Source organism: Alosa alosa, chromosome 11 (assembly GCF_017589495.1).
Source record: "Alosa alosa isolate M-15738 ecotype Scorff River chromosome 11, AALO_Geno_1.1, whole genome shotgun sequence".
Taxonomy (NCBI): domain Eukaryota; kingdom Metazoa; phylum Chordata; class Actinopteri; order Clupeiformes; family Clupeidae; genus Alosa; species Alosa alosa.
Genome location: NC_063199.1, coordinates 1,361,483 through 1,388,935, shown reverse-complemented (window position 1 = coordinate 1,388,935; position 27,453 = coordinate 1,361,483). Strand labels below are relative to the sequence as shown.

Genomic DNA, 27,453 nt, shown 5'->3' with positions numbered 1-27,453 from the left:
GCTAACAAGACATCCACATCCACATGAAGTTAACGTTAGCCGACCACTGTAAAGCACACAATAACAATAAGGCATGTTTCTGATAGGCCTATTTGACAGAGTAAGCATATTAGCAGAGAGGTTTTATTTTAAATTGCATAATTTTCAAAAAAGTATAATTATTGCAAGTTTCACTACTTGTTGTATTGATTTTATACAAGATGTTTGTGAAATTTGCACAGTAAAAATTCTGTATTTTGACTGCAATTGTCTTTGCATTCTGATTTGATTCTTCATTAGAATCACGAGTGGCTCTTTGTAAACAGCATCATTTTCTGGGGCCATGCAGAACTGCATTACCACTAGTGTGGAGTTAATCTACATCATGACAGTAAAATAGACCATCCTTAGTCAATGTACTGCAGCAATTCCTCTCTCAACCTGTAGAAAATGCTGTGAACATCTGATTATGCATGGAAAAAAAATACCGTCATATACTGTGAAACCGTAAGAATTTTGAAAAATACCGTGATATACATTTTTGGTCATACCGCCCAGCACTACCAAATCCCATAACCATATCCGTTGGACCCACCTGGGATGTGTCCATACTCATCAGGTACAGGATCGCCATCAATGTGCTGAACCTTTTGTGCTGGTACCCAATTATCAGGCACGGCTTTGAAATCCTCCTGTAAGTTCCATGTGAAGCCTAAAAAACACTCATCAGGTATTTTACAATAGAACAAATACAATGTATACCTGATGCCTGATAAGATAATAGTACATAGTTTTTATTTCCATCATAAATATTTTACCTGTCCCGCTTTTGTGAGAAGATTGAAACTTCCTGAACTTCTTCTCTGCTTGCTTGTTTGGTTTTCGATCTAAGCGTGCCCAGAGGTAATGTTGGCCTTCGAAAATAATAATAGAAATGCATATGAGAATTGCTTACTGTGAAGTGTAGCAGTGGAATATTTAGCCACATGGGGAAAAAATCTAGGGTAGTGCATGCTAGGGCTGTCATTTTTTTTTAATCAAGTTCGAACAAACATTGCCCCCAAAAAAAAAGAAAGTCACAGCTGTGCCATATCATTAAAAAATCAATCTTATTTCATAACAACTGCAAAAGGCTGCTCTTTATTCACATTGAAAGTATCACCAGCAGAATTAGAACCAGTGTTTCCAGAACAACCAATAACAGCCAATAACAGCCTTTGTAACCACTCTTTGTAGGCACATTATGACCCAGCAAACACCAGACGTTCGGGGAACATTCCCCAAAGGTTCGCTGAAGGTAACACAAAATAACTTCCACGTTCCGAGGACATCCTCTAAAGGTATTGTTTTGTGTAGCCTTCGGTGAACATTCCCGGAACATCATCTTGCAGCTGTTTTGTACAACCATCAGCAAACTTTTAGAGAACGTTCCCTTTACACACATTGGGGTTCTGCAGCTTCGCTGCTAGACCCCCAATAAATATAGCTGCAAGCAGCAATGAGGGGGCCAAGCAGATGGGCTAGAGTTGCCATGGCAACAGAGTGATCGGTGAAAGGGTTGCTAATGATGGCGCCCCTAGTGGACAAAGGTGACTTAATTTATTGTGCGTTTTCAGGATGTGGTCCCGAGTTCACGTACCAAGTTTGGTGTCGTCGATACGAGAAAGTGTTGTTAATTATTATATCTGGAGTTAGGATAAGAACACTGACTTGGTAGTGGCTGTTCTGTAATGACATTTTTCTTAAATCGGAGCCTTAACAGTTACCATGGTTACCAAATAGATCAAATAGGATTTCCGAGTTAGGACGTTTCTGTAAAGGGCCCCAGGTCAGTAAGTGTTTTGGTTTTAGTATTTAAGATTGTAAATAATCAAATAATACATTGGGTTTTGGGTAAAAATAAAGAAAGCACTTTATAAGAATATATTATGGCAATTATGCATACACTCTGTGCACATAAAATGTACTATACAAATAAACGTGGCTTGACTTACTGTCTTACTGACTTACTGTGCTGAGGCTGGTCTGTCTCTAAAAACAAATATAGCCATACTGGAGGCCAACAGCCCACCCCCGGATATCATCTACCTACTCCATAGAGGTGAATAGCCTTGGGTGGTAAAGTACAATCTTGCCATCTGACCTGATGACATTTTTGGTTTTCACCACGGAAGAAAAAACATTTTTTAAATGGGCGTGGCAGCATAAGGTGAATATCCAGAAATCCTCATGTGAAATTCAATACCTTTTCATGCCTTTTTTAATACCTTCTAAAAAACACTCCAGCGAATTTACCGAATTATAGCATTAAACATCTCATGGTGACAAAGAAGTCTGAAATGCAGACACTTTACAAGTGTTTTGTGATCTTTGGTATGTTAAAGGGACACCAGGCAAGCCTGATGCTTTTTCTCTATGAAACTCCCCCTTCGCTCGGTCTGAAGCTCTTTTCCTTTTCTTTGCATCTTCCGTCAAGGGTTTTCACTGCTTTTTCGCCGGCTCTGCCATTATACACACGTTTGCAACAATCGCTAGCGTTTAGTTAGCCTGCCTCTGTGCTGTGGATGCAGGGTGTAATTGATCCTGCTTCGGTCGGCGTGTAGGATACACTGAACTTGCAAGCGGGATATTCTTCCTACAGGCAGTAGGGGCGGGCGAGAGAGTCTTCATTCGCCCTGTAATGAGTCATTTAACCATATACCGATTTACGAAGATGAGTAACTAACACGAAAATGTTGCCTGGTGTCCCTTTAAGACGGGGAACTTTGATAATTACTACATGGGAGCTAATTTGCAGGGCAACTTGCAATAACTAGTTAGCTTCAAACCCCGTTTACACGAGCATGTGTATTTTTATAAACGAAGACATTTCCCTACGTTTGAGCCTTTCATTTAGACGCAAACGGAGAATTCGCCCCGTAAAACGGTTATCCAAAAAAACTACGGCCAAAGTGATTTTTTTGGAAAACTTCACAGTATACGACAGAAGTACACCAAATGTGCGACCAATGTTTACATTTACATGTTCTCACGTGCAACTTCACATTTTGGGGCTGAGGTGATCAGAATAGCCATCGCGTTTATGTTGGTGCAGACCCTTTTTGTTGTATCGACAACAACTTGCTTTACAGCTGCTATCCGAAGAAGAGAGTACACTTCCGTTTCCGGTGGCTCGGGCAACTTTTCAGGATTCTGATTGGTTAATGTGAGCTTGAGCTTATCGTTAGACTGCCACTGTGGTTTGGCGTGCTCATGACAGCATGTATGTACACGGGTGTAAACACATTTTTAAAAAAAAACGGTCTTGTGTAAATGCAGTTTTATTTGCAAACGTAGATGGCCAGATATTCGTTTAGGAGAATACCCGGCTTCGTGTAAACGTAGTCTCAGTTATCTCCAGGATCTTCTTATGGGCAAAGATGACCGCTTTGGGTCCTTTCTCATAATGATCTTTTGCCAGCTCCATTGCAATATAGCCTATGGCTAGTGTTGTGTGCCTATAGCTGTGCCCGCTCAGGGTTTATAAATGGCAACTATTGGGAACTACTGTTGCCTTCATGATTTCCTTTTAAAAGTTTCTTATATTAAAAAGAAGATATCGATGATCAACAATGAGAAGCCAGCTAGAACCTGCCGCTCTCTCCCTCTCTCTTGTGCTCAGTCAGACGTGTTAGGCTACCAATTAAATGGAGAAGCATAACGTTCAAGTTAGATCTGCTGCAAGTACAAGTTCTGAACACTAATAAAAAAAATAAATGTCACGTGTAAGCAGTTTGTTTAACTTAAATGTCTGCTCTCATGCTAACTTCATTGTTAATTGACACAACTAATCTGGCTTGTAATCACCTAAAATCACCTAATATTAGCGTTACTATGAACTCGACTTGCTACACGCTTGTGCTACACAGGCTTTTCTGAATCAGCAGAGTGTCGCGATTGATTATCTAATATAACCTCTATGTAGATATCCTGAAGAATGAGAGGGCCTGCGAGGATTTGATGCACTTAGTTGCTGACTCAAAAACAAAACAATTTCAAGATGACTTTGGGTGTTGTGCCTTAACAATGTGTAAATGAAAGTCATTACTTCGCCCATGATATTAGGCTAGCCTACTGATCAAGTCAAGATTTTGGGGCGATTTGGATATTCATCGTTTCAAAAATAGGTACGAAATTTAATACCTCGTAAAATCATGACCTTTTAATGGCCTTAATTTTTGCTAAGTTGATTTACTACCTTTTAATACTTTTTAAAACCCAGCGGACACCCTGACTGAGTATATAAAGAAATGTGTAGGTTAAATATAATACCTTTTTTAATACCTTCACAATATTTTTTAATACCAACACAACTTCGAGCGGCAACCTTTCGAACAGTGTTTGGGGTAACTAATTATAAAGTAACGGATTACTGTCACATTTTGTTTCTTAACTTTCTGAGTAAGTAAGTGTAGTAATGCTTACAATTCAAATCAAGTACCTATTATTACAGTTACTGGATACTTTACTTTTTTTTCCTCAATAAAAACACTGACCTATACACAATTATTTGTTAATTAATCCTAAACCAAGACAAAAAGTTATTTAATTGTTGTGTAGGAAGAGCACACACCACTTCTCCAGCACTACACTCTTTTTCACTGTCATTCTATCTCAATGAAGACAAATTGACAAATGAAAATCAGAAAAGGTTTAAAAACTTTAAAAACAGAAATGTTTAATTAAATGACTTGTAGAGTGACAAGTACAGTAATAAAATAATAATTCCGTTCCAAAAGGAGTAACACATTTCATCACAATTTAATGAAGTAATTATGACTTAACTTCAACACTGGACTCAAAAGCTGCCCAACACTGAGAGACAGACAGACAGAGAGACAGACAGACGAGATAAAGGCTCGGAGTCTGAGCAAGTCTTTGAATCTCGAGTCCTCTAACCAGATGTCCGAAAAATTGCATTTCCCCATGACTTTGTCAGTAGTAGCGAACTTTTGGCAACAAGTTTGGCAGCAAACCAGCCGTGTATCCAGTTTGAGGCGCTAAAAGTGTTAACACGAACGCACACTGACTGACGTCACATCATTGATATTGCTCAGGTCCTACTCGCACATATAATTAATATAATATAAATAAATTCACACGAATTTTAGAAGATATGCCTGCACTTAACACAAATGGAAAAACTCATAGTTGGATAGTGGTTCTAAAATGTAATACCTCGTCAGATGACGTTTATTACTTTTTAATAATTTTTGATGGTCTTAAATTTAGCTCATTCCATTTACTACCTTTTACAACCCCGTGGACACCATGTACTAGTGTTTATCAGTAAACCATCAGCCATCGTTGTTACTTATCAGCTTTCTCTGTAGAGCAAGAGCCTGTTAGCTTAGCTTCCAAAGCTATGGCGCTCCACATACTGTCGAATAATCCTGTTCAAGTACTGCAATAATCATGCTTTGTAATTGTAAATGCTTGTGTTGATGGTTATGTCATAATTTGTAACTCAATCTGTCAATTTCTTTCAAAATCCACCTGAAGTCACCATTTAAGGAGTAATTTTTTCAAATGTTTCTTTTTTTTTTTTGGGGGGGCTTCCTACAATCAACAGCACCGCTGCTGGAAAAATTTCTAGGGGAAACACTGGGGAGGGTTAAAAACATGCAAAACTAGCAATGTAGTCTCCAGCCTCTGGCCAAAAAATCGTCGGATAATGCAAAATGACAATTTTTGCGTCACCAAGGAATTTTTTCCAGACAGAAAATACAGATATCTCGTCTCAGGGGAACATGAGGGAGGGAAGCAAGGCCATTCGAAAAAACTACCGGGTTTCTACTGATACAAAGCTTAATGCCAATCGGTGAAGTGTCCCTTTAAGGCGAGACACGAGTGTTTATTTCATTACATTGTGTTTACTCGCGCCTGTAAATTCTCCACTTCAGAAGCACTCACATACACCAAACTTTCTAGTGTTATGCTTAACTATATTAAGAAGATTTTTACAGAGGGGTTTATTGATATATTATTCATTATACAGTAAAATATGAATTAAATATGTCAAACTGTACACTTTAAACTTTAAGACAAATTAATGAAATATAACAACTTACAGAGTAAGGATCTTAATTGCTCAGATCACTTACCTTTGTATGTTGAAACATAACAACAGGTGCCATCCAATTTCTCTGTAGCAATGGCAGTGTAAATATCTGAGTCCAGTGAAGAGGAGTTAAGATGCTCTGTTGCAACAACACGAAATGGCTGAGAATAGAAAAAGACCAAAAGCTTAAGAATAGGTCAGGATAAGCCACTAGTCTAAACAGGCTGAAAAAAATTAATATGTGCTAATCTAGTAATCTAGCACGCCTAGCCCCATCAACAGACTCTTTCCCCCATCCATATACAAAAACCTGCAACATTTTCCATAGCCCTGTGGTCTGTCTGTGAGTCATCTTCTGCTCCTGTTCTCATTGACTCTAGAAGTATTCTCTAGGGATGTCACAATACCAGAAATGTAGGGCAAGATCACGCGCATGTTAACATCCAGGGTAAAAAATAAAACTTTAAACATCTCTACAAAACACATCTTGTATAATTACCAGTCATCTAAAGTTCACAAAACAGGTTAAAGTTTGTTTCTATGTGCCCTAGATCAAATGTTACAGCATTCTGAAGATAATGACAAGTGCACAGCAAATGCCAGAGTGTTATTTTCCCAGAGTTTTTTACACTGTGGAGTATATTGAGGATTTTGTACACTTGTCAGTGTGTTTTATATAGTTTTAACAGTGTCCATTCTTTTGCCAGTGTTGGTCCAGAGTTTATTTTTACTGCACAAACTCCCAGGGTGTCTATAATCTGATTGAGTCCTTAGCATTCGCATATTACGTCATCATGTCATCGGACGTCTCTCTGGATAAGTGAAGTCGCCTGAGAACAATGGCTGCCTGACTTTGGCGAAAGAAAGGTAAGGTGAAATGCAAAATGTAGTTTGTCTGAAGAGTTTTCTTTGCCCAGCATTTGTAACTTTCTTTTAACGTTCCTGTCGTGCATGTTTAAACTTAACGTTTGTGCTAAGGATTTACTGGGTTCACGAGGTGGAATTCCTGTGTTAACGTTACTAACGTTAGAACTAGCTTAGCAGCTAATGGTAAGTTAACTTAATGTTAGCGCACTGGAAAATTTTAGCACGCCACATCAAATCTGACCAAACTTTTTTTGATAAATGTTGGGATTTGCTCGCCATGATTGAATTAATTTGACGTTCGTGCCGTCAAATACTGGTGAATATAAGTGTTGGTCATGTTTTACTTTTTTGTAAGAGACTGGGTTAACGAAGCTAGAACTAGCCTACTGTGAAGTTTCCAGGTTATTTTAATTTAAGGTAGCACCAGAGCCCGTCTACGGAGAGCCTGGCCACTCCGTATTCCCATATTTCCCATAAGTCCCATTGTACCGAATTTTGGTTGCAGTTCCACCAGAGTTCCACTGGGGGCGATCGCCATGAGTGCAGAATGAATGGGAGTCAATGGAGCTAGACGGCTAAATTTGTCTCTTTCACCTGATTGTCGTTGACATCTCAGATTTGATTGTAGTTTGTATAACTTCAACATGGGTTATAGGTCAAAAGTGTACTAATGTCCTTTTGATTTCTTACAGGTTGGGTCGTTGTTGCCCATAACACGCTAGCATTGTGCTAATGAATGACGTCATTGCCACATTTGAAAGGCTTTTTAGAACAATTAAGTGACTTTAAAAAATATAATACTCAACCAAGTGTATTTTCTTTGCCTCCCCTTTCGAATATAATATTCAAACTAGAAAAGCATTTCCTGAAGGAAATACAGTGCATGAAAATGCAAAAAATATGATGTAAAATATCATACAGAGTAAAAACAAACTATATTGGTTGCTAGGTAGATGAGGTTTAATATAGTTAGAATGACTGAACAGTTAAATAGGTGGATAGTTTAAATGGTTAAATTATTTAGGTATATAGTTGACAATAACTGACAGTAGGAATGGCTCTAATGTTTACTAGCAGTTATGCTAACTATGTTAACAAAGATTATAATGCTACCCAAGTTACTTAACTTAGTTAATTTAGCTAATACTTTCTAGCATTTTTTTTAAATGTTAATAATGCTAATGCTGTTAACTATGTTAACAATCTTAACTATGTGACTTAGCTAACTTAGCTAATAATTTATAGCAGTTATGCTAAAATACTAAGAATGCTACCATGCTAACTATGTGACTTAGCTAACTTAACTATTCATTTTTAACAGTTATGCTAACTATGCTAACCATGTTACTTAGCTAACTTAGCTAATGTTTTCTAATAGTTTTGTCAAAAATGATAACTAAATGATAACTTGTTAGCATATATATGCTAACAATGCTAACTAGCATGCTAGCAATGTTAACTATGCTAACCATGTGACTTAACTAACTTAGCTTATCATTTTAGTAGGTATGCTAACCATGTGACTTAGGTAACCTAGCTAATCATTTTAATAATTATGCTAACTAACATGCTAACTATGTTAACCATGTGACTTAGCCAACCTAGCTAATTATTTTTAGTAGCTATGCTAACATTTCTAGCACTGCTATAAAACATTAGCTAAGTAGCATGGTTAGCATTTCTAGCACTGCTATAAAACATTAGCTAAGTAGCATGGTTAGCATTTCTAGCACTGCTATAAAACATTAGCTAAGTAGCATGGTTAGCATTTCTAGCACTGCTATAAAACATTAGCTAAGTAGCATGGTTAGCATTTCTAGCACTGCTATAAAACATTAGCTAAGTAGCATGGTTAGCATTTCTAGCACTGCTATAAAACATTAGCTAAGTAGCATGGTTAGCATTTCTAGCACTGCTATAAAACATTAGCTAAGTAGCATGGTTAGCATTTCTAGCACTGCTATAAAACATTAGCTAAGTAGCATGGTTAGCATTTCTAGCACTGCTATAAAACATTAGCTAAGTAGCATGGTTAGCATTTCTAGCACTGCTATAAAACATTAGCTAAGTAGCATGGTTAGCATTTCTAGCACTGCTATAAAACATTAGCTAAGTAGCATGGTTAGCATTTTTAGCTAAGTCACGTGATTAACATAGTTAGCATTGCTAGCATTAGTTAAAGAAAACTGCTAGAAAACGTTAGTTAAGTTAGCTAAGTAGCATAGTTAACCAAAACTGCTAGAAAACGTTAGCTAAGTTAACTAAGTAGCATGGTTAGCATTTCTAGCACTGCTATAAAACATTAGCTAAGTAAAGATGGTTAAGATAGTTACAAATCTTAGCATAACTGCTAGCAAACATCAGAGGCATTCCAACTTTCAGTTATCACAAATATCTATCTATACACAGCCATTAAACTATTTGAATATCAACATTCATTAAACTTCCAGTCTGTCAACAACTTTTAAACTATTTACCTTCAACTTTTAAACGGTCTACTTTTAACTTATCATTAAACTATCTATCAACAACTTTTAAACTATCTACTGTCTATCAACAACTTTTAAACTATCTACATTCAGCTTTTAAACAGTCTACTTTTAAACTATCAACTTTTATTAAGCTATGCAACCACCATGTCTATCCTAGCATCACTGTAGTAACCATCTCTATATTATCTGTTTTAACTATACATGATATTTTACATCACAACTTAAGCATTTTCATGCACTGGTAATTCCTTGGAATTGCATTTCTAGTTCTTCTTCTTACGCACTTAATGCAGCTTCAACCGTTTAACGTAGAAACTTCATTCAAACTGCGTTGCATAGGTCTTACTTAGGACATGGGTGCTATGTATTTTTCAGCTTTGTAACTTTTATACTTTTTAAACTATTAATTAAAAACTAATCAACATTTCCCCATTGACTTAACATTATGATTATGACATCACAATACGGCCGTTAAGCAATTAGAATCCTATGGCAGGTGTTCAGGCCACCTGGATCAACTGCCAGTCTCAGGCTTTAAGCATACAAACTGGCTCTATTAAGACTACACATCCTGTTCAACTGCTTCCTCTCCCAAAATCTGTTTCAAAATAAAAGTCCTCACTACAATATTTCACTGTTAAACAATTTAACCCTTTAAACTACTTTTTAACTGTTCAGCCATTGTAACTGTTACTTGTCATCAACTATGACTCCTACCAACGGTAGCTAGTTAGCATAGTTAGCATTTTTAACAAAACTGCTAAAAATGATTAGCCAAGTTAGCTAAGTCACATGGTTAGCATAGTTAGCATGCTAATTAGCATAGCTACTAAAAATGATTAGCTAGATTAACTAAGTCACATGGTTAGCATAGTTATCATGCTAGTTAGCATAGTTAGCATAGCTACTAAAAATGATTAGCCAGGTTAGCTAAGTCACATGTAAACATAGTTAGCATGTTAGCATTGCTAGCATGCTAGTTAGCATGCTAGTTAGCATGCTAGTTAGCATAACTACTAAAAATGAAAACATTAGCTAAGTTAACTAAGTTAAGTAACTTGGTTAACATTATTATCTTTGTTAACATAGTTAGCATAACTGCTAGCAAACATTAGAGCCATTCTAACTGTCAGTTATCGTCAACTATCTACCTAAATAATTTAATCATTTAAATTATCCACCTATTTAACTTTTCAGTCATTCCAACTATATTAAACCTTATCTACCTAGTTCAGTCATTCCAACTATATTAAATCTCATTATGTTGGTTGCCAATTAGCACATCATCTGTTTTAAAAATATATTTCACACCATATGTTTTGCATTTTCATGCACTGGTAATTCCCTGGAATTGCGTTTTGTTAAAACAGATGATGTGCTAATTGGCAACCAACATGATGAGGTTTAATATAGTTCAAATGACTGAACTAGGTAGATGAGGTTTAATATAGTTGGAATGACTGAACTAGGTAGATGAGGTTTAATATAGTTGGAATGACTGAACAGTTAAATAGGTGGATAGTTTATATAGTTAAATGATTTGCTTGGTAGATAAGGTTTAATATAGTTGGAATGATTAACCGGTTAAATAGGTGGATAATTTAAATAGTTAAATTATTTAGGTAGATAATTGACGATAACTGACAGTTGGAATGGCCCTAATGTTTGCTAGCAGTTATGCTACTATGTTATCAAAGATAATAATGGTAACCAAGTTTTTTTTTAAAAATCTTGAATTAGCATCTTAACATGTTAACTATCTTTAAGCATGCTAACTATGTTATTTAGCTAATCATTTTAACAGTTTTGCTAAAATGCTAACTAAGATCTTAACACATAGCATGCTAACCACGTTATAGCTAACTTAGCTAATCATTTTTAACAGTTTTGCTAAAAATGCTAACTAGCATGATAACACGCTAGCATGCTAACTATGCTAATCATTTTTAGCAGTTTTGCTAAAAATTTTAACTAGCATGCTAACACGCTAGCATGCTAACTATGCTAACCACGTTACTTAGCTAATCATTTTTAATAGTTTTGTTAAAAATGCTAACTAGCATGCTAACATGCTAGCATGCTAACTATGCTAACCATGCTAACTAGCTACAGTGGGTATGAGTCATAGTTGATGACAAGTAACAGTTACAATGGCTGAACAGTTAAAAAGTTCAGTAGTTTAAAGGGTTAAATTGTTTAACAGTGAAATATTGTAGTGAGGACTTTTATTTTGAAACAGTTTTTGGCAGAGGAAGCAGTTGAACAGGATGTGTAGTCTTAATAGGGCCAGTTTGTATGCTTAAAGCCTGAGACTGGCAGTTGATCCAGGTGGCCTGAACACCTGCCATAAGATTCTAATTGCTTAACGGCCGTATTATGATGTCACAATCAGCAATGTTAAGTCTATGGGGATTTTTAAAAAGTTTTTCTTTAATAGTTTAAAAAGTATTAAAGTTTCAAAGTTGAAAAGACATAGCAGCTTGGTCCGTTTGAATACCTACGTTACAAAGTTTGAACAAAGTTTCTAAGTTAAACTGTTCAAGACAAATTGCGTACGGAAAAAGTGGTAAGCGGAATAATAATAAGAAGTTGTTGTTGTTGCCTTGGAAGAACAGTACAGTGCATTTCATAACCCAGGGGCGGGCAAACTTTTTGGCTCAAGGGCCACACTGGGTTTTGAAAATTGGCCGGCGGGCTGCACAACAACCCCACACACACACATAAAAAAATACATTTTTTATAGCCTATATAATATATATAATCTTCTCAATATGCTAATTAGGCCATATCTCATTAAAAATGCACTAATTAGCATACATTTTAAAAAACAAAATCAGATTGTCTGATAAAGCTAAGCTCAAAATATTCTTTTCATTTTGTTGTCATAGGAGATGGGAAAAGAATTACTGAGGGGTTTATGGACATCTACTTCTATTATCCTGTAATTCACCTGTACCTCTGTGATATGAAATTTCTAGGCCCGAAATTAGAAATGGGTGTATCTTAGGATCTAAATGTGAATTAAATATGTTTTTCCATGTTTCTGGGCCTGAGGAACTCATCTATAGCATTGTCCAGTCCACATTGGGAGTGTTTTCGTTATCACGTCGAGCGCATGGCGCAACAAGGTGTTCCTACAATAGATTTCTTAATCAGTCATGGGTGTGTTTGGGGCATAACATAATTTAAACCAATGAGAATGACACCTGTCATTCCCTTTAATGGCGCAAATCGCGACGTCAAAGAATGCATTGGTATTTTGACAGTCAACGGGGCATTTGTGGGGCAGGAGTCTGCTTGCGAGACCGTATGGAACAGTCATTCCACTAAACCTTTTTTTGCTTCATTAAAACCTAACATAGCCTTTACGCGTTTGCGTCTATGGTTTGCACTCGTCTATTATTTGAACTCATTGGTAAAGTGAAACTAACTTCACCATGGTGTCAGTCAACGACAAGACAGTTATACCAGGGTTGCCAACTTTGGGTGTTTGGCTGGAGTGAGATTTTGTTAAGTCATAGTGCGTGTGCGTTAAATTTTTCCCTAAACCTAATTTTAAAAATGTCTGTCCCCTGACTTTTTTGCTATGTACAGTATAATCCCTGATTTATGTTTTTTTTAAAAAAAACGAATAGAATGGAAAAGTTTCTTCAAAATGTACAATTAAATTATTGATTGCACTTGAAAACAAGACCAGTGTTTTAACCCCGTGGCATGGAAGGATTATGAGCCACTGGGCCCCTGGGCACAGACATGAAAAGGGCCCCCCTGCCCACCTGAAAAAGGTAGTAGCTCAGTAGAAAATTTTGAAAAATAACCCCTTAAATGATGACTTCTGGCGAGTTTTGTGGAAAGAAATGGACAGATTGAGACTTATGAATGTGTGTATGAGTGTACGTATGTATCAGGGATGGAAATAGCCTAACATATTTTTTTCCACCTACCACTGTGGCTGGTGGATTCCAAAGTCTACCAGCCACTAGAGATACAGTATGAACATTTGATTAAAAATCTTGACCAAAATGATCACGGTTATTGGTATTATTGCAATATGATTAAAATGTGCTGACTTTTCTTCTAAACCTACTATCAATGTTGAACAGAACTCATAATTGGCCTGCCCTTCATGCCCAGTAGCAACAAATCTAAAGGCTATAGTGTCATAAAAGTGGTGTGGCTCCTTTAAGACCCAATCCACTGGTGTGAGTTCTGGAGCCATCCAACTTTATCTAACTCTATACTATCCTACATCATCTGATTTTAATATTATGTCTAGGCTATATTTAACATTTATTTTCTATTTGGCCTGTTATGAAATTATGCATTGACCAATGCGGCCACACTATGTGTCGGTCTGCCACACTTTGTGTCGGTCTGCCTGATGTCTAAATAGCAGCGTGTTCCGTGAAGGTGTCGCGGACCGGATTAAAATAGCCTAGTCAGCGAATCAACAATCAGAGAAAACTGCGCTGAGAACGTTGTAGGCGGATATTAGACCTACCTGCATATGTATGCCTTAAACTCGTATCCTGTCATTTAGAAACAATGCTGTGGTCTAGTCTAGTCATCAACAAAAAATTAACGGATTGCAAAAAAAAAGAATGGATTTGGCGTGACATTTCTTGTGTGTGCGTGAGAGGGTGAGATTGGTGCTGAAAGCTTGAGTGTCACGCCAGATGCGTGAGAGTTGGCAACCCTGGTTATACGCAGTAAGTTACTTTCACTATTGACTGACAATGGGTTACCATCGAAAATATAGGCTGGAAAAAGCAACACTTAGCCTAATATTTTTCGAATGACTGAATAAAACAACGTTTAAAACAACGTTTATCCTACAGAGGAGTTATATCTTGTGATAGTGCGTCTTCAGCTGTGCTCTCGCCTAATCACTTTTAACCGTCATTACCAATTTGCAAATGCATTGTGAGATGCATTTCGTAATATCTTTATTCTAATTATGTTTCCTATTGTAGCCTAATCATGTAATTTGAGTTTTTAAATTAAAGTTTTGCATGGAAGTGCGCTGGTGAGCCTTCATGGAGGATAGAAGGATGGTGTGTTGTGCACCCGCCAATATGACTGTTGACAATGCGCTCTTATAACATAAACAACTCGCCATAGACTTCTGACCAGGTTTCTCTTGGTCAGTGGCGTAATGCGTTTTAGGTGGTGTACAATAGCGATTTTTAGACAATGCGCCAGGCCACTCCCTAGGTTCTTAAATCGCCCCACACCCCTGGGGCACATTGTTTAAAAAATAAACGTGCAAAGTAAGAAAATTAACTTTGCGCTGGGTGGAAATTTTAGGCCATGCGCCAGGGTGCAAGATAGGGCCCTAAGAGGTAAACATCATTAAGTGCAGTGAAGATCACTGGCAAAACATCTACTTCTGTTATCCTGCATATATATAGCAGGGTATTCGGGGGAAAAACGATTTCCCCCTCCTTCGTTTGTGAAAATAGTTCTGTTCACAACAATGGTAAAAACAGCAGGGGAAGGGTGACATAAACACTTTGAGCAAACAGGTGGCCAATCAGAGGTTCAAAACAAACGAGAGACCAACATGACACAATGCAAAAATGCCGGTTTCCCCATTTACATGCAACTGCGAAACTGGAGTTTTCCAAATCGTTTTTGTGGTTTTCGTGTAAATGAGAGGCCAGACCACGTTGAAATATCTGTGTTTTCCCTTTGTCTAAACGGGATCTTATTTTCCCACAGGTCTGGGGTACAGGGTGGGGCAATGGGTGTGGCCTGGGTGTGGTTTCAGAAGTTCCGGTGTTACCAGATATATGGTTTCTGAGATTCTGAGTTTCCATGGGTGGAGTCGGAGTTTAGCGTGAATATTTATAAACGGAGGTTGTCGTGCGCGCGCGCCTAGAGAGCATTCATGAAGCGTGACTCAAATGGAACTGAAAATGTTGGTAAAGAAGCTAGAAGACTACAGCAATTTTAACACGTTTTTGAATGTTGATATGGGTTATTGTGGAAAAACGTGACAATTTCGACGGGTCGAGTAAGTGTACGATTATGCAATATGGCGTATGTTTTGATCTTGTGTAGCCTAGACAGGCTAGCCTACAGCCTATCAAATTGTCATTACTTTCATTTAGCCCTGTTTAAATGGGCTATTTAGCACTTAAAGTTGTAATGTCAGTGGGACATCATGGTAGATGTCTTAGTGTCAGTACATCATCAGTTTTTTTTGTGTAATGTCCAATGAGTTTCGAGGTTTGGTCATGTATGCTTGCCTACACAAACATGTTAGCCTAGTTTGACAAATTTACTTGTGCTGCATTACAATGCCAAGCTACCTCAGATCATTAAGGCATGCTTTATTGGACATTCTGATATCTTGGAGTCTCTGAAATAATAAAACTTGTTTTATACAATCATGTTGTTATTGTACTATTAGGGAAGCAGGGCATCAATATGGGCCATGCACTTAGTATATTGGTTATGTTTATCCATAAAGGTCATAACTACATTAAGTCAATATGCTTTATTACCTTACAAACACTGTCTAGCTTTACATGGATGATGCCTACTTACAGAAGTCCTTCAGATACACATGGGTTAATGTTATTAATGTGGGGTATGGTCATATAGAATCTGTATATTCAAAAGGTAAATGGTTACAAATGCAATTAAGTAGTACTTTACAAGAACCTATGTGCTCAATAAGGATGATGGGGGCTATAACGTAAAGTTCATCACATTGAGGTGAATGACTACATATGGGCTGATTATAACAGGTAGTAAACTGGCCCCTCAAACCCCAAATGAGTCATGTGATGCATAAAGGACCCCTGAAGAGTTTTTACCTTAAAATAACGTTTCCAAAATCATTTTGAAAGCCCATAAACTCTTAATAGAGTTAATGGCATTTTGAGCAGGTCTTATCGCTTTGAAAGTTTACTGTTCAGGTAGGAACAGAGAAACAGACAACAGAATTATGTTGCTTTCTTATTGTAGTGTATCATATTATCAAGATGACAAGTTACTTAGTTGCCTGCTGTGATGAAAATATGTTCACCAGCACTCACCAAAACACACCACTCCACTCGTGTATTTGATGCCAGACAGGCTCATATCATGCTGTTCTATATGCATGCCTATGAATTTACATTTTCGACCAAATCTGCTGTTATGTTCTATTCCCTAAGAATATTAGGCTAACTTGGCCAGACTCCCTCTTACAATGTAAAATTAAAATAGAAAATAATTAACTGCTGTACAATAGACAGGGCACCCCATTTCTGCCTTTTGAAGGCTGATTACCCAAACTTTATTTTGTATATCCTTATCCTTGCACACAATACTCTGGGGGTATTTTGGTATGATAATATTGTTTTTTTTTTACAACTTTGAGTTAATACTGATGTCAAGCCAATGTTTTTTGTTTTGAAGATAAAATGTGATTGCTGCCAGGGCTGGTAGGCCTACCACTGAATGTGTAAACTGGCCTGACACTGAAGGACAGTTTATTTGCCCTGGCTGTAAATAACTAATACAATACATTGTGTTCACAACTTTTTGTGTTTAGTTATGTGTAGTAATTCCTATAGATTATGTCTCAGAATAACATATCACATGTGCATGAGTGCAATGACAGGATGCCATTTGTTCAGTTAGGACATACACAGGCGTGTAACATGGGCTATTTATTGCACAGACATTTGTGTTGTAGGCTATACAGTGGGTCGATCTGATGTAGGCTATGTTGCTGCCTGGGCTAACATGTCACTACTATACAGATGCACAGAGACTAGGCTACAATCAAAACGATAAAAACATAATAGCCTAGCAAGGCTAGGACTACCATCGAGGCCTACTGTGTAAAAATCGCCAATATCCTTAATGGTAAGCGACCCACTGAATCTGACACAAAGTTTTGTTTGACTGGCTGTGACACAAGATAACAACATTGACGCCAAATTGCATCTTTTCATTTCAAACATCATGATTATCACTGTTGATTACCGCGGTGTGGAAACCGTATGTTTAATCCTTCCCAGCTTCATCCGAGCCTGCTTTTGACATACAGTAGGCCCGGTAAAATGGAACAAAACTGGTACCCTACTGATTCTGTTGTCTAATTGATGGTTTTAACTACGATTCGGATAAGGCTACACCTGATTTTAAAAGGCGGAACTTTTTCACCGCAAAATGTGCACTGTATCATGTAGCCACTCTGCGTCTTTTTATGTTCACGTCCACATTACATCCATTCCACTCACGTTATCAGGAGAATACAGTAGCCTAAAGTTTTATTTTGAACGCTTACTTTGGTCTCACTCATTGCATCCAAATAACAGAAATAGCCAACTCCAAGTTATGGTAGGGTAAGTTAAACTATAAGCACATAGCCAATTAAACATGAAGAAAAAAGTGAACGGGACACTTTTTGAAACTATTTCAGCTTGTGTAGGCCTATCAGTGCTTTCTGAACATATTGAACACACTTTTAGTAATACCGTGATAATACCGAAAACCGTGATAATTTCGTCACTATAACCGTGAGGTTAAATTTTCATACCGTTACATCCCTATTAATAACACATGACATCCAACATCCAAAAACGTGTTAAAACGCTGTGGTCTTCTACTTTCTTTGACAACATTTTCAGGCCCATTTCAGTCACGCTTCAGCAATGGGCGACTCTAGGCACTCGCGCACGACATCCTCTGTTCATAAATATTCACGCTAAACTCCTAAAACCTAAAAACCTATAAGGTTGTGTGCTGCTCTCTCTCTCACTTTCTCCTTTGACTGTCCAACAGTACAGAGCAATAAACAACAGACTCAGTTGTACAATTGCGCCATTGAATCTTGAATTCTTGAAGTCCATTTAAAAATAATCACCAAAAGCTATTAGGCCTCTACAACAACTTTCACTGTACTATTTTAGAATGCTGATATGTTACCTGTTCAATGTTACATTGGGGATTTGTGATGGGAGTTCAAGTTGTGAGTTTCTGATAGGAGCTCAAGTTCAAGAATGGCTACACTTTTGTCATGTCCATATTTATATGGAATTGTTTGGTGAAATGATACATTTTGTACTTGGATTGGCCGAATTATTGGATCTTTTGCCAGTGATCTTCACTGCACTTAATGATGTTGACCTCTTAGAGTGCTATAGATGCTATATAATGCTATAGATGAGTTCCTCATGCCCAGAAACATGGAAAAACATATTTAGTTTACATTTCTATCACATTTAGATCCTAAGATACACCCTTTTCTAATTCCGGGCCTAGAAATTTCATATCATAGTTGTACAGGTATTCTTTTACACAAACATACGGGTATTTGTGGGCGTTTAAGGGAGTTTTTGGGAGGTAACCAGGTACACCATGCTTTTGGAGTTGAAACATTGCAAGGAACCAAAAATCGGTGACGCATGTATGTGACGCGAGTTTGTGTGAAAGAATCCCTGTGCAAACTTCTCACGCCATTTGATACGCATGGACAGGCAAAGGTGGGGGATTTAGTTGGGTGAAGGCTGTCAATGCAGACGGACAAATCCTCATCACACTTCATTCATGTGGAGTAACGTTAACGTTAATTAACAATACCTGAGCCTCATGTTTTCCAGACGGCGCGTCTTGTACTTCTGTCATGAAAACACAAGGTGTCTTTTGCTGGACTGTCCCAAGGCGCCGCATAATTTTAGCCCGTAATTTACGAATTCGTTCTGTTAAAAAAGAAAAAATGTTTTACGTCAATTGGTGTGGTAGCCTACATCTCACGACTACATGCATCACCACACTCGGATATGGCACATACAATCGCCAAAATAAAAGTGTTCCTCTAAATTAAAAGTGTTATTTTCAATGTTGATGATCACAAATGAATCGAGTCGCTGAGACAAGTCATGAGATAAACGAGCTGGTTACTTTCCTAATTAGTATTTTAGACCAGAGCTGCTTAACAGTGACCGTCCACAGGACTGAACCAGAGAATGTCTAATAAGGGGAGAACTGCCACTCTCGGAAAACTTCCGGTTTCTGAACTGGTTGCAGTTCCTTCTGTGGTTCCACATGAGGGCGCTCGTCCACGACTGCAGAATGCATGGAGGTCTATGGAGCTGTACCCCTCAAAATCCACTTTTCTCGGGATATAATTTTTTTTCAAGTAATTTGAGTATTGTATTCGAAAGGGGAGGCAAAGAAAATACACTTGGTTGAGTATTATATTTTTTAAAGTCACTTAATTGTTCTAAAAAGCCTTTAAAATGTGTCAATGACGTCATTCATTAGCACAATGCTAGCGTGTTATGTGCAACAACGACCCAACCTGTAAGAAATCAAAAGGACATAAGTACTCGTTCATTCAACTTTTGACCTATAACCCATGTTGAAGTTATACAAACTACAATCAAATCTGAGATGTCAACGACAATCAGGTGAAAGAGACAAATTTAGCCGTCTAGCTCCATTGACTCCCATTCATTCTGCACTCATGGCGATCGCCCCCTAGTGGAACTCTGGTGGAACTGCATCCAAAATTCGGTACAATGGGACTTACTACGGAGTGGCAAGGCTCTCCGTAGACGGGCTCTGACTGAACCTAGCGAAATTAGAATGTTCAAAACCGGACATAGAAAGGTTTTAGCTAACACGGCTAAAAGTTAGCTGATATGTCAAAATAAAGGTCCCGCAAAACACAGCAGTTCGCAGGATGAAATTGAGAATAATTATCATAAGCTTCTGATTGAGCAGTCTAATAGCTAATATCCCACTTATAAAATACATTATGATATGAAATATTTGCTATAAAGCCATTATACATTATGCTATATATAATTCTGCTTTAGCAGTAAACAATTTAAAAAGTTGGTAAGACTACATTCAGGAGAATAGCAATAACCAACAATGTCAATTCAATCAATAGCCTAATGAAAATAAACAAAAACTATAATATACAAACCATAACGCATAAGAAACGCTTAATAAACTAAGTGCATGTTTAACAAATTTGCCTTTAGACCCCTTTTGAAAGACCCAAAATTATCACAAGAACGGAGAGCACTGGGCAACTCATTCCACCAACATAGAGGAAGAGTCTTGAATTTGACCTATGGCTGGTCGACACAACAGACGCTCATCAGAAGACTGCAGTGGGTGGTTGGGGATGTACATCTCGATCATTGAATTGAGATAGCAGGGAGGAGATCCAGTCAGTGTCCTATAGGCCAAAGTGAGAGATTCACTCTAGGGAGCCAGTGGAGAGTAACTAGGAGAGGAGTCTCTTTGATTTGATTGAACGATCAATAGAGCTCTGAAGTTCGCCTACAAAAAGAACCAAAACGGCCATCTTTGCCCATATAAGGAGATCCGGTTGTTAATTGAAGCCTAACTACCTATGGCAAGTTGCATTGCAAGTTAGCTCTGGGGTAGAAAAAATCTAAGTGTGCCGCCTTCACGTACCAGAGATCACAGTATCCACTCGAAGGCAGAGGACAAAAGTGTGTTCAAGAAAACGTCTGCATTTCAGGCTTTTTCATCCCCACGAGAGTTTAACAGGTGCGATAATTTTATTTCCCCATAGGAAAAATCGCCAGATACCGGATGTCAAAGATGGCAGCTTTTTTGTAGGTGAACTTCAGAGGTCTATTGAGGTAACATGCTCAGAGAAGTTAAGTTGGTTATCAATTACTGCACCACGAAACATAACAGTGTTCCAGGGAATAACTGACGAGATGCGGGTTTAGGAGGGTTTCAATTGCATGGGTGGGAGGGGGAGGGAGTAGCGAGCTAGCTCTCTGTTTTGCTTGAACGTCAAAAGTGACGTTGCCCAACATCGCTAACATATGGTGCATTCATGGCACTTTGGAATGACAAGGACCGCCCCCGTGGCTACTTTGTTTTTCCCACAGCAAGTGTTCATGTGCTTTGCCGTCGGAATGTGTGACAAACACGGATGCCACAACAAAGGTTAAAACATACACTCACTAATCCTAAATAAACAACTGCATTTGCTTAAAATATAGTGCAAGACGCCTGTGAAAGAAAGATATGTAGCTTTCAAGTGACAAAAACGGCAAATTCCCAGGTTCACATTAAAACTGTTGGACATGAAAGGCCACATGGACTACAAACAAACTACAACGTGACGACAAAAGTGATGGCCAGCCCCTAACTGGGCAACTCTGTTAGCAAAATCTAGCCCTAGTTTCCGACCTCTGACTCACACATTACGTGAAGTGAATGATGTGGAATGATGATATTTTCCCTGGGAAAAAGGTTTTTCCGAAGCCCATGAATGCTAGGATAGACCCTTTCAAGAGAGTTCCATTATAAGCATCATAGTTGTTCCCACAAGGCTTCCGTTTTAACATTCCATATGTAAGGGATAATGTATAGAGCGCCAGTCATTATTGGGAAAATAAGTCCCGACAGGGCGAACCAGACCCCGACGCGCAGCGGAGGAGGCCCTTTTATGATCCACACTACCTCTTACAAAATAGGCCTACTCCAATACGTCCATCTAGCTCTTGTGAAGTATGAACTTCTACAACACTGCCTATACAATTGTCAGCAGTCAGTAACCGCATAATGTGACTTAATGGCCTGTGTGATTGGGATGTCGATTGCTCATTTATAATGAGTAGGCCTATAGGCTATGGTATGGCTATGGTATGGTATTCTCTCCGATATAATAAATACAACACATTGGGTTTGGCAAGAAATTTGGCAATACTACTTTCACACAAGTGATGGCACCCCTGCTTGGAGACAGAAGATTGTCCGTTTTGCTTTTAAGGATTTCATCTGCAATGGGAAAAAATGGAACTACATGTAGGCTATGCTTACCTTAGTGCTGAACTTGGACTCGACTTAATCAATAGTGACTCGACTCTGACTCGACTCGGACTTGATTTTTTTTTATGATGGACTCGGACTTGAGGCTTAGTGACTTGACTACAACACTGGTATGAGAGCTCATTCCCGTACTGCTAAAGTACAATTAACTGACAAATCTTCAGCCATACGTGATTACTAGTACACTCATGCACACCCTAGTGTAACACTGCAAGGTGCAAAACGCTCAAGATAAATCACACAATTGATATCAGTGGGCATCACTTTCAAATGGCCACTTCAGTCGCGCATTACGAGGTGTGAAGCTGCGTGAAGCTTTAGTACCACTTTCAGCCACTGTGCGTCGCTCTGCCACTGTACATCACTCTGCCTGCCGCCCCTTCTGAAAAAGCTCGATTTACCTCGATTTAGGCTACTTGGGTATGGCTTAAGGCTTGACTACACGGTGGTAACGAAATCGAAATTTGCTGTCTACATTATTGTCAGTGTTGGATTAACGCAACTGCGCAAATCAAAACAGTGGTGTGATAATTGAGCCAGTAGAGAAATAACTGTTCAGAATTAATCTGTAGCCTTGGGTAGGCTTCTGCAACGTTTTTAACACGCTATAGAGGCTTAGACAACTATGACCCACGTTTTGGTTTCGTAAATTAATTTGCCTTACTTCTTGACTGCAATGTAGTCAATTGACTGCTTGACATGTCATTTTTATTTTTCTTTACAATAAACAAATACATCTGCTTTATGCCGCAGAATTACATTCATATTTGGAACTTACATAGTCCAATGCATCGTTACACTACGTTAGTGTTTCCCAAAACCATAGTAGCAACGAACGTTCGCAACCACTAAAGTTGTGTAGTTACAACTACACCTCTCGAGCTGTGGTAGAATGCTAGTAGAAGCATAGTTCCAGGGATCTTCATGTCAAAGACGTCACTGACGCCATTTGCAGCCATGTGCACGTAAGTAAGTCACACACCTGCAGATAATAATAAGGTGGTGCGCACTTTTTGACGAGTCAGCTGAGAATATGTAGCCTTTGATTTTCATGGGTTGGGGGGGGGGGGGGTCCTTGTTAGTTTACGCAAACCAAGCCAAGAAGGCTGATTCTGATTTTGATAATATGATCTGCACAAAAAATAATAAACTTAGGTAAACAACGATGTCAATATTGTTGTCAAAATCTTAACCCAGATTCGAACTCTTGGACAGGGGACTGGTAACTGCTGTACAACGGCGGCTGTCATCTGCCGGCCTTAACGCAATGCGCCACAGAAGTATGTGCAGGTGCCCGTTCACGTGCTACTAAACGTCATTAACCACCTTAGTCCAGACTACTGAAGTTTGGAAATTATCATGGTCCAAACTTACAGTACTATGTAAGTACGACAGTTTTGGGAAACGGTCATAACTTACATGTTGGTTAGTTGAACGATGCATCCTGTTAGTAAAAAGCTAACCTCCGTAGTTGTACGGGAAACGCACCACAGATCAGCTTGTAGGCCATTAGCAATCTAGTGTTAATTTTGTCACCTATTTTTAATTTAGTCATAGTCTTAGTCTTGTGACTTAAATGTCCTTTTAGTCTTTGTCATATTTAGTCATTCAAATATAATTTTTGTTAGTCAAGTTTTAGTCGACTAAAAGTCTCGTCATTTTAGTCTAGTTTTAGTCAAAAGAAAACTAAAGATATCTTAGTCTTAGTCAGTTTCAGTCAACACATTTTAGTCTTTTTTTTTATAACAAATTATTTCTGATTCACACATCTCAATTTTCCAACAATATTGTGTGTCCACAGGGCTACTCGTCTGTTATAATTACTCATTCTGATTTTTTGTCAGTCAGTATGTTTACATGCACAGGTAAGTCGAGCTACAGTTATAGCTCGGCTGGGATTTGACAATAGACAGTAAAAGATTTGACTGGACCACTGTCATATTCGTAGACCAGTGTTTCTCAAAGTGTGGTCCGGGGATCACTAGTGGTCCATAAAGTTATCCCAAGTGGTCCGCGAAAGCAGACGTGGTAAAATATAATATAGATGAGTTGTTTGCCAAATAACTTGTAGTTAAATCCAAACAGTTCTGCAACACTGTCTATGTAAGATATGCCAATTTAAATCATACAGAATGAATCCCCTGACACAATAAGCAAAGTGCAAAGACAATAAACAAGGTGGTTCAGTGAGTAGGCCTATAGACTAATTATAGGCTACTGTTGAAGTAGGTCTAATCTTTTTTTTTTTTTTTTTTAGCTAGGGTTAGTTAAGTGGTCCTGAAACTGAAATAGTTTGAGAAACACTGTCGTAGGGGCCAAACTATTAATGTTTTACTCCTCACCTGCTAGATGGCGATATGCTTCAAACACAACACATTCCCCAAACAGACTCTCCATCTTAGCCATAGCTAACTTGCTAGCTTAACTTTCTATATTAGCTTACTTGCTAGCAAACTTTGCATCATCAGTCTAACTAGATGAATAGTTGACATTACATGCTGAACATTTTCGTTTGGACATTCTGGAGGATGTTAATTTGTATGAGAGAAGCGTCAACTTCTGGGTATGTAGTATTGTGGCAGAAAGCTTAGGTAGTTAGCTTGCTTGCAGCTTGCAGAAATCTCCAGTGTTCTTGTTCCATGTAGTTTCGTGTTGCAGCAGCAGCACGTAGACTAGCCTACAGGAAAGCTGTTGCGTATGAACTCATTCGGAATATTTTGAAAACGTAACAGCTAGATATTCTGTCTTCTCATTTTGTAGACGAACATGAAGGGAGATTTTATCTTAGTTTTTATTTCATGCAAAACATTTTAGTCTCGTCTTTTTTTGTCAACAATAATGCATCTTAAGATAGTCTTAGTCAGTGTTTCAGGACATTACTGACGTCTCGTCATCGTCTCGTCTTAGTCATGAAAAAAAAAAGGTCGTTGACGTTGAACATATTTCCTCTCGTCTCGTCTGACGAAATTAACACTATAGCAATCTGTTTATTTTATTTTATGAAGCCTACACAGTAGATCACATGCCACATTCTCACTTTCAATAGACAGATGCAATAGCCATTGGTCAAGTATTGAGGATAAAGCAATTAAGATAGTACCCTATACAAAGAGTACTTCATACTATCATAAAAATTCGTTACAACGAATAGCATTTTGCAACTTCACAAAACACTGGATTAAATATCGTAGGCACAGGAGAAAACTTGTACATCCATTGGCCCGTGGGGAGATCACATGCCAGTTGCCTCTCCCTTCAGTGCTATGACTCGTTCGGCTGTGAGCTTGAGCCCAAAAAAACTCTATTGCAGATATCAATGCGTCTTTCTTCATGGGTTTGGCCTCACAGCAGAGGCTTAGACAACTATGACCCACGTTTTGGTTTCGTAATTTGCCCTACTTAGTGACTGCAATGTAGTCAATTGATTGCTTGACAGGTTATTTTTATTTTTCTGTACAATAAACAAATACATCTGCTTTATGCCGCAGAATTACGCACTTGGCCAGCCTATAGAACGGGCACATTTTGGAGAGAATAGAGAATGTAATGCACGCGCAAGAATCTGTAGGCTATTGGTGGCTGGTTACCAGCAAACAATGTTTAATGCATTAACTCAAGACGTCAAACATTTTCTAAACAATACAAACAGAAAGGATGCAGCAGGCAGCACATGTAGAAGAGTAATTTCCAGTGGAAGAACAAAACGCTGAATGAAGCCCAAAGATATGAAGGCATATCTGGCAAGTTGTTATTTTTTGAAGACGTAAATGGTTGGGCTATAGGCCTAGTTTGCAAGAAGGAGACATAAAGCGTGAGCATGCCACACTATCCACAGCTGTGGTAGTGGGGGGTAGGAGGATTACTGTTAGCGCAGGATTTATATAAAATTCTTCAACAGAAGGCCTGCTTCGAATGCAGGCTTGCCCCAAAAAAAGGCCTGTGGTTTGCGCAGCCTAAAGTAAGTAGGTCTTAGTGAGTTAGGAGTCCTCTAGACTTCTTTTAAGCTGTCTCAGAGGTGGAAAGTTGCGTTCATTGGGGGCAGGGCCGGATTAACAATTCATAGACCCTTGGGAACAAATGTCTGATGGCCCCCCCTGCCCCCCAGCCAACGTGAATCGGGCGGTCAGTTACTTAGGCCTATCGTGAAGATTTGTATTGCCATTTACAACTAACATTACATTTAATTAAACTGCTTATAGGCTATGCTGAAATAGTTTCAACATTTTGAATATCAGTGTCGGGTGAATTAGGAAATGCCTTATGGCTGAAAGCTGCTTGGGATACCCCCTGTCAAGCAATAACCATACAAGAAGTTAAAAACAGATGACATGATGCGCGTCACTGACATAATGCGCAAATAATATAGCCTAGATATTCCAATATATTCGAATACATTTGTTTATTTTAGAGGGGATATTCGAACGTCATTTTTGAGCAATTTTGACAGCCCTAGTCCACTGTAGGCTACGCCAATCGTCTATTAACACCTTACACCTAACTCCGGGGAGTGGGGGTCGCTATAATGCGTGTGAAATAGCACCATTGAGTAGCCTATGCGAAATAGCCTTAAAATCGTTCCGATGTTGTGTGCCTTCTGGTTTCCTTGCGCGTGCATGCGCTGCAGCAGTTGTCAGACATTCACAAACAAGTTGTTTTAGGCGGTTTGAAGTCGCTTTTTATACGCCATGAGCGCTCGGCTACATTACAGCCACTCGGACAAAAGACATGTAAAAAAATATATGTTTTGAAAACTAGCATTAAACTGGATTCGATCCCGCAAGAAAAGCAACACACGCGTGACTCTCTCCATCCTGATTCCCTACTCTGTGAGCCAACTAATATGTTACGCGAATCAATTAACTATTGTAGGCTACCATTAATTAATAACGTTGGCAAAACCCAGGTAACATGTTGTCCAGGCTATCTGAAACAAGCAGAGGTTCTCAGCCTTTTTGGGGCTAAGGCACGTCATGACGAGTCAGGTTGGTGCGGGTGTTAAAATTCCTTGACTGTGCGTAGGCCTGCCTATCATCTAAAAGTTTGGGACAACCAAAACAGCAGTGCAATGTATTTAGAGTGTTGTGAGCAAATCCTTATTGTTAGTAAGCTACCATAACTGTGTTTTTCTCTCGCAAATCACGACATAAACTCATTGGTTTATTTTTTATTTTCTTTCCCTTTTTC

At 38.5% G+C, this 27,453-nt stretch overlaps 1 protein-coding gene across 2 annotated transcripts in view; it reads right to left on the bottom strand.

The window, feature by feature from the left end:
• c11h12orf29 (chromosome 11 C12orf29 homolog) overlaps positions 1–27,453 on the bottom strand; it is a 71,476-nt gene that overhangs the window by 39,089 nt on the left and 4,934 nt on the right. The window contains exons 1-5 of one of the 2 annotated variants that reach the window (XM_048256693.1): positions 19,346–19,384; positions 19,021–19,139; positions 6,123–6,240; positions 798–893; positions 575–691 (exon numbers count right to left, since the gene is read on the bottom strand). In XM_048256693.1, coding sequence (XP_048112650.1) covers positions 575–691; positions 798–893; positions 6,123–6,240; positions 19,021–19,110 — 421 coding nt within the window. In that variant the 5' untranslated portion in view covers positions 19,111–19,139; positions 19,346–19,384. Of the gene's footprint in view, positions 1–574; positions 692–797; positions 894–6,122; positions 6,241–19,020; positions 19,140–19,345; positions 19,385–27,453 lie in introns of those variants that run through there. The other variant, XM_048256694.1, reaches the window with a different exon arrangement.